Source organism: Medicago truncatula, chromosome 1, assembly GCF_003473485.1.
Source record: "Medicago truncatula cultivar Jemalong A17 chromosome 1, MtrunA17r5.0-ANR, whole genome shotgun sequence".
NCBI lineage: Eukaryota > Viridiplantae > Streptophyta > Magnoliopsida > Fabales > Fabaceae > Medicago > Medicago truncatula.
Window position 1 is genome coordinate 8,382,032 of NC_053042.1, and position 12,728 is coordinate 8,394,759.

The 12,728-nt window shown below is 35.3% G+C and overlaps 1 protein-coding gene and 1 non-coding gene across 2 annotated transcripts; one reads left to right on the forward strand and one right to left on the reverse strand.

The window, feature by feature from the left end:
* Window positions 1–1,002: 1,002 nt before the first annotated feature.
* On the forward strand, window positions 1,003–4,133 carry LOC11422774 (FBD-associated F-box protein At5g27750). Its single transcript, XM_003589495.3, has 5 exons — window positions 1,003–1,290; window positions 1,380–2,261; window positions 2,535–2,660; window positions 2,783–3,027; window positions 4,076–4,133. The coding sequence occupies exons 1-5, from the start codon at window positions 1,003–1,005 to the stop codon at window positions 4,131–4,133; spliced, it is 1,599 nt and encodes a 532-aa protein (XP_003589543.2).
* Window positions 4,134–9,308: 5,175 nt separating this feature from the next.
* On the reverse strand, window positions 9,309–9,442 carry LOC112418796 (small nucleolar RNA Z247). The gene has a single exon (XR_003008876.1). It is a non-coding gene; the product is annotated as a small nucleolar RNA Z247 (small nucleolar RNA).
* Between the last annotated feature and the right edge of the window lie 3,286 nt (window positions 9,443–12,728).

The following is a 12,728-nucleotide window of genomic DNA, read 5'->3' on the forward strand; positions in this document are numbered from 1 at the left end:
CAATAGATGGAAAGATTGATGAATGCATATTGTTTTACAAGTATTCTACATCTACATTATTTTTGTTCTAATAGCATGTTAACGTATCCGTGCAATTTCAATTTTTTTAATTTTTTTTTATTTTTTATATTTTCTTATTCACATTGTACCTAAACTCCTACTGCACATTCGGACACAACTTATGGCAATTTCCATTTTAATTTTATTCACCGCATAACTTTTATTTAATTTTAGTTTCTATTTTAATTTTTTTACGAATAATGAATTTTTTAGCACCTTTTAAAACCTAAAAAAAGTGACCATGAAAAAATAGAGTCTAAATTGGAAAAGAATTATGTATAGATTAAACTTGAAAAGTGCTGATTTTTATAAAGACTAAGATACATTCAAAAAAGATATCACACCTCTTCGGATTCAAACAATATTATTTTCAATCTGGATTAGTAAATTTGGAGGGGTATAATTAAAAAAAAAAAAAAAAAATTAAAAAAAATCAGTGGGTAGATCTCCTAAAAAAAATGGGGTTAACCCGTTTTTTAGATAAAAATGGCCCAAATTGGTTTTTTAGTTTTTACAAAATGAATTTGGCAAAAACAAAAGAGTCTCAAGTTTGAACCCTGCGGCGTCACAGTCTCAAATTCTGAACGAGAATGACCGATCAGGTATTATTGACTTGTCAATCATTCTATAGTTTAGGAATTATCTTTTGATGTTGTTTTATTTTTCAGAAAGGTAATTTCTTTCTTTTTTACATTTTAGGATTTACATATTATTGACCATCACAGCATGTGTTGATTATTATATTAGACTATGATTCACCGACACCAGACACCAGACACGACATGGACATTACTGATAATATGATATAAAGCCTGAACATTCCTAATACATGAGTTTATCTTGTAGAACATAATATGCAAATGATCTCAAGATATGTAATTTAAGTTTCAAAGATACCAAGGAGGACTTATACTAACTGGTATTGAAATTGCAGTAAGTAACATGGAGGCTGGTTCAAGTAAGGTTCACAAGAGTACTCAAATGGCAAGTGTAATTGAAGAAGACACGATCAACAGCAAGCTACCTGAATCACTTATAAATCGCGTTCTGTCTTTCCTCCCTACAAAAGATGTTGTTCGGACTTGTGTGTTGTCCAAGAGATGGATGAATCGATGGACATCATCCATCACCAAGCTCGACTTAGATGATATTGATTTATCATACAATTATAATCCATTGTGTTCTTATTGCGAAGAAATTTGCACTGATTATTGCTATGACTATGATAAGGTTAGTTTTCTCCCTCTTGTTATCTTATTTGATAGTCCACCCCAAAACATTGATGATAAATTAAGTAACTCTGATGATTTTGGATGCAGTATAAATTGACTGTATGTCCAAGGTGTCATGTTTGCGGAAATCATAAAGCCAATTTGCGCGATGCAGAAGTATATGAAAGGCGTGTGGAGATAGATTTTGAGAGCGGGATGAAAATAGAATCAGGTAAAAAGGAGCAGCAGTTTGTAAATTTTGTTGGCAGAGCACTTCTCCTTACTTCAATCTCAAGCATGGAGTTGGAAAGATTTTCTTTACTGATCAATAACAAGCGTGATATATCCCTTCAAAATACTTGGATCTCTAGCATCTTGAATCGGAGAGTAAAAATTCTTCGGATCCATTCATCTTTTTATCAGCTCCCCTTTTCTGCTCTTACATCTCATTATCTTTTCAACTGCACCTCCTTAGAAGAATTAGAATTGGTACTCCATGTGTCCTCCACCATAAAATTTCCCAGCATTTCTGTTCATTTTGGACACCTAAAACTCCTCAAGTTGTATGGGATCTTTTTTAAGATTGATACCTCTAGCGACTGTTTGACCCTTAATTTACCACTTCTTAGAAAGTTTGATATCAAAAACTGCAATTGGTCGGGTGGAAAAGATCTTATTGTAGAAGCTCCTCTACTTGAAATTGTTTCCATAGAACAAGACATTGAATTTTATAATGCGGCATCCCATGACCTACATAGCCAATCCATCAAATTCAATGCTTTGCATCTCAAGCAATTCACTTACTCTGGGTATGGTACAGCACAACTAATTCATTTGTTCGATCATGGTTTCCTGTCTTTTGATTCAGCTGAAATCATTTGTAAGCCAAGTTTTCCTGAAACAGAACGCATTCCTTTTCTCGTTCACCTTTTAAAGCAATTTCATCGCGTGAAATCTATCAAAATTGAGGGGTTGGACTTGAATATTGAGGTAAGCATGCGCGCGCGTGTGTTTGTGTGTGTGTTGTTTAACCTTTTTTGACACTGAATATGTTGATGCCAAATCTTGATACTTATTTTATACTTTCCTGCATAAGTAATTAGATAATTAGTTAAACACCTGCACACGTAAATATATTAATTTCAATTTTGTAAGTGTTCCTAAATCAGTAACATGTATATTCATAAGTTGGTTCTCAATTGAGCTCAAAATTGTATTATTTTTGTTGCAATAACAATTAGTTTCGTTCTTTATGTCATCCAGGTACTGAAAAAAGCTAATGTACCTGTATTTTCCTTGTTGAGCAATTTGGAGCTTGGCTTAGTTACTGTTGAAGTTCTTATAACCTTACTTCAAAACTCGCCGATTCTCAAGACGCTAGTTCTCAAGGTAAGTACTTAGTATTTAATAAATGCAACTTTGACTGCATTGCATTCATACAAGTTTACTTGCTTTTCCTCCCTAATTTATTAGTAGTTTTATTTGGACTTTGTTTGATTATTAATCGTCAGGGAATACATAGTTTTGCCGAAGAGTTTCTCAATTCTGCTGTTTTGCCACATTGTGTGGTCTCTTCTCTCCAAGTTGTGAAATTTGAAAAAGTAAATGGAGCCAAGCATGAAATGTTCTTAGCCAAATTTTTTATGGAAAATGGTATGATGCTGGAAGAGTTGGGTTTCACCATTGCTAGTCAAAGGCCAGACATATCTAAGGTTGTAGAAGAATTTAAGGAAATGGTGTATCCCTTTAAGACAAGGTCTCTCTTTATCTATTGTTTTTCATATTAATTAGTAGAACCTAGCTCTGTAGTTTATTATCGAAGGGCCAATAGGATTTCAATATAGTACTTATGAATGGGATAAAGTGGATAAGAGGCCAAACTATTTATTTTGTTAACCGAAGAGAACAAGAAAACAATTGCATATTTTATATCATGAAATGAGAACTTGATAATGTTTTTCTGTATGCATCATTTTGTGATATTGTGATTGGCCAATGTCACACAAGTATTTTAGAGATTTTAGAATTGATTTTATTATGTTTGGATAATTTAAAGGTGAATTGGGGTGCATTTGTTTCAACTTTAAAAAAAATAGATTTTGTGTCAAAAGAATCTAGAGATTTTACTTTAAAGATTTTTAAAAAAATCTGAAATTATTTGTGTTTGCCTACTATCCATAAAAATCCTTTTTTTTTAAAAAAAAAAAAATGAGTTCTAACATGCACATGTGTTATCTCCTTATTGTTAAAAAAAAAAAAAGATTTTGAGAAAAGCTAATTCTAATAGCTTTTCATTTTAGGGTAAAAATAGATTTTTTTGATAAAATGATTTTTCTACAAATCCTAAACAAACACTTAAAAATGAAAAAAGTGATTTTTTTTAAGGGATTATCTGAAACAAACAGGCCCTTGATTTTATGTTTAGAATTGATTTTACATGAAGTTGTGATTCCTTCCGGCATTGATTTTAGCCTTACATTTCTTGTTAAATCCACTTTTACAAAATATTTTCAAACATAAATCATTTTACATTTTAACTTATTGTCATCCACCGAAGAACCAAACATACAAACTCAATCTCGAACATATATCTTTCTTATGGTAGATTGAGAAGGCTAACAATCCCCAGAAAACCAGTATTTCTTCTTCAACTTTTAGACTTGTTAGTAGAATTTGGCCACTTAGAATTATCTAATGAGATCTCTTTTGATCTCTTCTTGAACCTTGAATACATATGATCGTGATTTATCCTATTTACTTGAATACATATGATCTCTTTTGTCCATGATTAATTACTGGACTAGTCATGCTAATACTGATTTCACTACTCAACTTGATCTTAAACTTGCTGGAAATAATTAGTTAAGTTGTGTTGTGCAGCAGCTCAAACTATATTATTAGCACAACATGGTCCATTATTAATTCAATCTTAACTAAAATGATCAGTCTTACCATATCCTTATTAATTAAGTAGGTATCTAAACATGAAAACTTGTGCTTCTTGTTACAACATCCCTTGCTTTCCACTTGTATGCTTCACGCTTAGGCCATTGTCAATTTCATTCTTTAATTTCATTATGGTCCATGATTAATTAATAAACTGAGTCATGCTGTTATACACATTATCGACCATTATTAATTCACATTATCAACCATTCTACACTGTAAAAATCTACTGCTAATGCTTCCTCCCTTCAATCACCTTTTATTGTTTAGATGAGAAATGTTTTCCCACCTTTGTTTGTTTGTATTTCCAAAGGTGCGGAAAACAGTTCTCATCCAAAAAAATAAAAGATCAAAATCCAAAGGTGTTTGTGTTTCTCACAGCTTTTGATTTTGTTGAACTGATGATTGTGTGTTGCCAAACTCTACCTACCCAGATAGAAAGTTTGTATTGTGTTTCTTATCTTTAAAATGTTGAGTAAGACATACAATATATACAACAAAATATGATAAGCTATAAGGAAACATAATTGCTAATTATGTATAAGATGTGCTGACTTGATATGCAGATAATTGTTATTTATAACTTGATGTGTTGACTTGATATGATCCAATAATTAAGGGATTGTGTCTCTAACACCCCCCTTCAAACTGGTGGTGAGTGAATCACACCAAGTTTGTCTCTTAGTTGACTGAAACGTGTGTGACTTAATGGCTTGGTGAGACAATCTGCAATTTGATCCGTTGTAGGAACATAAGCCACAACAACCTTATTTTGTAGTACTTGGTCTCTGATGTAATGAACATCAATTTCAATATGCTTAGAACGAGCATGCAATACTGGATTAGAAGCTAGTGCCTTGGCACTCAAGTTATCACACCATAGTATGGGCTTCCTTGGCAATGGGAGTTTCAGTTCAAAAAGTAGTGAATGAATCCATGCTATCTCAGCAGCTAGGTCAACTAGTGCTCTGTACTCTGACTCTGTGCTTGATCTTGATACTACTTTTTGTTTTCTTGAGGACCAAGAGATGAGTGTTTCACCAAGGAACACACATTGACCAGCCATGGATTTTCTGTCATCAATACTAGTGGCCCAGTCTGCATCAGAAAAACCTGTTATATCCAAGTCAGTGGATGGCTTGATGTGCAGGCAATAATTGATGGTGCCTTGGAGATATCTCAAGATTCTTTTTATACCTTGCCAATGGTCAGTGGTAGGTGAACTCATGTATTGACTGAGTTTATTAACAGAAAAGGCTATGTCAGGTCTTGTGTGAGTTAAATATTGCAGCCCTCCTATGGCTTGTCTGAACACAGTTGGATCTTTCAATTTCTCCCCCTCAACTGTGAAATGTCTTCCTGTTATCATCGGTGTTGGACATGGTGAGGCATTTTCCATCTTGAATTTCTTCAGCAAGTCACCGATGTATTTGGATTGTTTAAGGTACATTCCACTTGCATCTCTTTGTACTTCTATGCCCAGAAAGTAGTGTAAACGACCCAAATCTTTGAGAGAGAAGACATCATTAAGTTGTTTGATGAAAGCTTGAAGGAAATTGTTGCTGCTGCCTGTGACTATTATGTCATCCACATATATAAGGAGAAATGTGATATGATCTTTACCTTTTAAAAGAAAAAGAGAAGGATCACTTTTTGTGTTTTGAAAGCCCCAATTTAACAATGCAGTTTTGAGACTATCAAACCAAGCTCTCGGTGCCTGCTTCAGCCCATAAATTGCTTTAGATAGTTTGCATATGTGATTAGGCTTGGTAGGATCAACAAATCCTTCTGGCTGATGCATGAATACGGTTTCTTTGAGGTATCCATTTAGGAACGCATTGTTGATGTCTAGTTGCCTAACTTCCCAATTGAGGTGTACTGCAATTGAGAGGATGACTCTGACTGTGCTAACTTTGACTACAGGACTAAATGTTTCTTCATAGTCGATTCCAGCTGTTTGTTGAAACCCCTTTGCAACTAGTCTGGCTTTCCTCCTTTCTATGGAACCATCTGACTTGTATTTGGTCTTGAAGACCCATTTTGAGTCAACTATGTTTTCTTGATCTTGGTAAGGGACTAGTATCCACGTCTTGTTGGACATGAGAGCTTGAAACTCCTTTTGCATTGCTTCTTTCCATAAGGTTCTTGTGAGAGCTTCCTTGACATTTGCAGGTTCCACTGTGTCTTTGTAAGTCTCAGTGATTCCAATGTAAGGTAGCTTCGGCTTGTGAATGCCTGACTTACTCCTTGTGTGTATTGCATTACTTGTATTTGTGTCCAAGCTTGATTCACCCACATTTTGCTGCTGAACTATGTCTAGTGTCTCTTCATGAGTGGTGTCACCTTCTGATGAACCATTGTCAGTTTGTTCTGTGTCACTAGTAACACCTTGAGAGTCTTCTTCGTTTGTCTCATCTTGATTTTCTTCTTCAATGATTGGTATGCTAGCATCATTGATAGAATTACCTGCACTGCACAAAGGAAAAGAAGTAGATGGATTGTTAATTGTTGTTTTCAAAGGACTTCTTGTATTGAGAAACCCCTCATGGAATGGAAAAAGGTCTTCATTAAAGATGACATGTCTTGATATGAAAGTCCTTCCATGAGAGTTGAGACATTTGTAACCTTTGTGGGAGTTGCTATATCCCAAGAACACACACCTGGTTGTGTGGAATTGTAGCTTGTGTTGGTTATACGGTTTGAGGCAAGGGTAACACGCACAACCAAATGGTTTTAGCAACTTATAGTTAGGTTCTTTATGAAATATGAGTGAATAGGGACTCTCATTTTGAGTAACTTGGGATGGCAGTCTGTTAATGAGGTATACTGCAGTAGAGAAGGCTTCCCACCAATAATGTAAGGGCATTTGAGCTTGTGCAAGTAAGGTTAAGCCAAATTCAGCTATATGTCTGTGTTTCCTCTCGGCTCTTCCATTTTGTTGAAAGGTATATGGGCATGACATTCTAAATTGTATACCAACATCTATTGCAAGTTTCTGCACAGGTTTGTATTCACCACCACCATCACATTGAATTACTTTGATTCTTTTATTGAACTGGTTTTCAGTTAGGTTTTTAAATGGCTTAAATATGTAAAAGGTCCCTGTAAGTTCGCGCATTTTTTGTTTTCGTCCCTGTAAGATTTTTTTTCTAAAACAAACCTTGTATCTTCATAACATTTTGAAAAAGGTCCTTGCCGTCAGCTTCTGTTAACAAAAACGCCATTGTGGCTAACGGAGGACAGGTGGCGGGCAATGAGTTGGCATATTTTGATGATCTGGCATGCGAGATGATTAGTTTGGTAAATACAGGGACTAAAATCAAAAACGAAAATTACCACAGGGATGAAATTAAAAAACGAAAAATCAAAATTTGAAATTAAAACCTAACTTTCATTCTTCTTCTTCCTCTCAAATACCAATCTTCTTCTTCCTCTCTATCACTCTCATACCTTGCGCCCTAGAACCAAAAACTTTCTCTTTCAACAATGTCTTCTAATTCCATAACTCAACCATCAAGACAATGTTGACAAGTTCAAGAAGGGAGATGAAGCAAGACCTGCACATTAGATGGCTGCTATGTTCTACTTATTTTGCAACCACACATAGGTAACCCATTTGATGATGGTTGAGTTATGGAATTAGAAGACATTGTTGAAAGAGAAAGTTTTTGGTTCTAGGGCGCAAGGTATGAGAGTGATAGATAGGAAGAAGAATATTGGTATTTGAGAGGAAGAAGAAGAATGAAAGTTAGGTTTTAATTTCAAATTTTGATGTTTTCATTTTTTAATTTCATCCCTGTGGTAATTTTCGTTTTTGATTTTAGTCCCTGTATTTACCAAACTAATCATCTCAAATGCCAGATCATCAAAATATGCCAACTCATTGCCTGCCACTTGTCCTCCGTTAGCCACAATGGCGTTTTTGTTAACAGAAGCTGACGGTAAGGACCTTTTTCAAAATGTTATAAAGATACAAGGTCTGTTTTAGAAAAAAAAATCTTACAGGGACGAAAACCAAAAATGCGCGAACTTACAGGGACCTTTTACATATTTAAGCCTTTTTAAATTGAGTAAAAGCTTGCACAGTTTCAGACTTTTGTTTCAAGGGATAAATCCAGGTAAACCTACTGAAATCATCAATAAAGTGCACATAGTATTTAAAACCAGAGGAAGACATTATTGGTGCAGGACCCCATACATCAGTGTGGACCAACTCAAGTGGTTCCTGGGCATGAGAAGAAGAAGACTTAAAAGGTAAAAGGTGCATTTTGCCATATTGGCATGCCTCGCAAAAACTAAAATTATCACTAGGTGGTACTTTGACATTACAACTTTTCAAGACTTTGTCTAAGACCTTATTATTAGGATGACCAAGTCTCCTATGCCAGCTTTCCTTGACAGATACAAAAGCATATGGGTTTCCTTTGGTGTCTGAGAGCTGGTATAATCCATTTTTAAGTAGCCCTTTTAGTATTACCTTCCCTGTCAATTTTTCCTTCACAAAGCAACAATTTTTATCAAACTCAACAAATATGTTGTTGTCAGCAGCCAATTTTGAAACACTTAATAGATTTTTGGTAATGTTAGGTACATATAAGACATCATCTAAATTGAGTGACTTAAGTTTTGAAGAACCTGTGGCCACAATCTCTAATTTATCACCATTACCAACAACCTGAGAATTCTTACCATGGTGCTCAGTCAAGTCTTGGAACTTGTCAGTTTGATGTGTTACATGATTGCTTGCACCGCTATCAAAGTACCAGTCATAGTCTTCGACTGAGTTCTGAGAGGCTATGAAGGCATTGTGAGATCCTTGCTTGTCACTGTCTGCTGAATAATTGGATCTTGAGTAGTTTTTGTCAAACCTGTGAAAGCAATTTATTGCAGTGTGATTAGTCTTGCCATAGACTTGGCATGGTGCTTTGGATGACCTGCCTCTTCCTCTGCCTCCTCTCCAACCTCTGAAGTTGGAACCTCTCCAATTGTTGTTGGAATTGAACCTGTTGTCTCGGTGATCAAATTTGTTTGCAACATTTGCTGTTGCATTCAAATTCAGATTGGTGAGGGTATTCAGTTGCTCAATTCTACTTTCAAAAGTTAGTAATTGAGCTTGTAAATCCACCCAGCTGAGTGTGGTATGATCGGACAATTTTACAACTATAGGATTATATTCAGAATCCAAACCATTAAGAGTTTGAATGATCAAATTAGAATTTGAAATCGGATTGCCGGCAAGTTTGAGTTTGTCAGCAAGGTTCTTCATTTTGATTAGATAGTCTTCCATTTTCATTTCCCCTTTTCTGATGCTGTGAAATTGAAACTTGAGATAAATGATTTGAGACCTTGTGTGTGCTCCAGCCAGACTTTGAGCCTCATCCCAAAGCTGTTTGGAGGTCTCACAATGCAGCAGCTGAGTTGCCATTTCAGTAGCCATCGAGTTGAGCATCCACCCAAGGAGGCGTTGATCATTGGCTTGCCATTCTTCAAAGGCAGGGTTGTTGCTCTTGCTTGAGTCCGAAGAGGTAATGAATTCTTCAGGACACTTTTTCGTTCCCAACATATATCCATCGAGCTTGCATCCTCTGACCACTGGTAGAACTAGAGATTTCCATAGGGGATAATTGTTTCTGTCCAGCTTGACAGATACAGATGATGGTAGGTCATTTTTGTTGTTGTTGGCAGCGGAAGCCATGTTTTTCTGATGGATCAAGAGCTTTTCAGCTTAAGAGCTCTGATACCAAGATAGAAAGTTTGTATTGTGTTTCTTATCTTTAAAATGTTGAGTAAGACATACAATATATACAATAGAATATGATAAGTTATAATGAAACATAATTGCTAATTATGTATAAGATGTGCTGACTTGATATGCAGATAATTGTTATTTATAATTTGATGTGTTGACTTGATATGATCCAATAATTAAGGGATTGTGTCTCTAACATACCCTTCCTCAGCTTTTTATAAAGTTCAACTATAAAAGATTATACGGTAGATATATAATCATGGTTGAGTTGGGTGACCAAAAGGGTTACATAAAAATGGAATGTGGGGTTGATAGAAGAAGGGTTAAGTAGCTGTGCATCCGTTTTTGTGTAAGACTCTCATTTGTTTTCTTTGTTTTATGAGTCAAAACAAAATGTATCCACCTTTTAAAATATTCTGAGATTTAACCAATTAATTGAGCTCATTTGTTAATGAGCTTCAACTAGGATGAATCATACGGGAGGACTTGAGTTCGATTTTTGAATAAACAAAAATTCATCCTTCATCTAATGAGTTTAGTTCAGTTGATATAAACATTACATATAATATGCAGTGGTCAAGGTTCGAACCCCAACATCTCAATTATTCACTTTAAAAAGGTGTATTTCTAACCACTACCTTACTTGAAAAAGAAAAAAAAAAGATTCAAAATGCTTCTTACACTTTTTGTTTTAATCAAAGTAGTGGATTTCAAAATTTTCATTTGGTCAGTCTGAAATTCATTCCAAAACATATTGATTAAATTTTACTAATTCAAATTCAACCTTTCACCAATTTGAACCACACCTACGTTAGACAAAGGACATATTTATTTTTCAAAAAGAAGAAAAATGAATCAAATCATATCTCAAAAGTTATGCAGATGAAGCACGTATAAAAGCAGACCAAAGTGATGCCCATGATGTGTTTCATTTTCAATCCTCGAATTCACTACATTTTTTATATCCATAATAACAGGGTTCCATTTTGTATAACATTCGAGATATTATTATTTTTTAAGAAAAGAGGATGCACATAGATAGCCACCCAATCCTCGAATTCACTACATTTTCACCAAAGCATTTTTAACTAACTTCACCGATGATTTGAGATATTTTCATTACATTTTTTTTTTATAAAATAAATGATTTTTTTACTAATAAACAAAAAAAACTATTTTTTTAAAGGCAAAATTAATTCAAGTTAAAAAAAAATTGGATGTAAAATTAATTCTTATTCAAAACAATCAAATCGTGTCAAAGTTAATTATATATCTAGAATCAATTTTGACTAATCAACAAGTAGAATCTCTTTCTTTAGAAAAAAAAAAAAAAAAAAAAAGTAGAATCAAAATTTACATATATAATTCATATTATTTGGATCGCGATGGTTTGGGTCATTCGGAAAGAGCGGAATTGTCGTATTTTTTAGAACAAACAAGAGAACATTCTTTTTTTTTTTTTTAAGCCAAAGAGAAAATATAATAAATAAAAACAAACAGGTACACAGAAGTTGGCGGGGCATTGGACCTGACCTAGGAAAACCCAAACGGGAATACATCGTGAAAAAACTGTCCAAGTGGTACCACTCTAGACTATCCTAACAAAAAAACACAAATGACTGACGCAACCCAGCGAACCTGCGTCCGGACGCGAAACCAGGTTAAAAAAAACGTGAAAAGAGGACATCTACATAGAACGGTTAGAGTTTAAACTAGGCGAATGGATTGACTGTCAACACGGAAACCAATCCAAGTGCCAACATCCCCCCGAATCAACAGCAGGCATAAAATGCTCTTTCAAGCGAACAACGCGTAAAAACTCAGATCGAGGGATGAGTTCAATACGTCAGAAACCAGACCCTTTCGGGTTAATCAACCCAGATCCTTTCGGGTTAAACGAACCAAGCCCTTTCGAGTTTTATGAATTTCAACCACTGCAAAAAAGTCCAGATCAGAACCCTCCCCAACCACTGGTGTACAATCACAAAGAAAACACAAAACAAACACATGATGCAACACGGCCACTGGCGCCCACCACAGCCACCTGCAAGAACAAACACAACCACCCCGATCCAAACGACGACGAACGATCCGGGAGCACGATGAGGGAGGATTAATCGTGGAGGAAAGTCACCACAATTACAGCCGCCGGAATCAGAACAACCAGTACCAACACCAGAACAAACGACCCTGAGCACAACACCTAAACAAACGAAACAAGAACAGAGAAAAAAAACAGCAGAAGTGCAAAACAGAGAACACAGATCCAGCTAAAGCTGCGACACAACCTTCTATAACGTTTCTACCAAAACCAAATAGAACCCACCAACCACCGCTACTCAGAAGCTAGATCCGCAGCTGACGACGGTGGATCCAAGGGACGACACTGGACAAAAACAAACAAAAGGCGACGAGAGCAACAACCCGAGTTGGAACGAAGATGGTGATGCCATTTTCAATAAAAAAGTGTCCCAAAATAAATGAGCCATTTCACTTTTCAATACATCATTAATTACTTTTTTCCCTTTATAACTCTAATTAATACTACTTTCATCACTCTCAATTCAATATATTCCATTTTGCATTTATGATAGGGGAGAATAGACCAATACTTAACAAGAGCACTTAAAATTATTTTTCTCTCTCATTCATTTATACATTTGTCTTAAAATGTGTGATTTGAGCAAATGACTCCGTTAATCCGGGACGGAGGGAGTATCATTTATGGAGGCTTAATCCTATTTTCTCTGTTTCAGCTTTCA

Bases quoted from the DNA above. Each gene is read 5' to 3' on its own strand.
- LOC11422774 (XM_003589495.3), top strand. From the start codon at position 1,003: ATGGAGGCTGGTTCAAGTAAGGTTCACAAGAGTACTCAAATGGCAAGT. The intron at 1,291-1,379 runs GTTAGTTTTCTC...TTTTGGATGCAG, and splicing joins ATTGCTATGACTATGATAAG to TATAAATTGACTGTATGTCC. The intron at 3,028-4,075 runs GTCTCTCTTTAT...TTACTGGACTAG, and splicing joins GTGTATCCCTTTAAGACAAG to TCATGCTAATACTGATTTCA.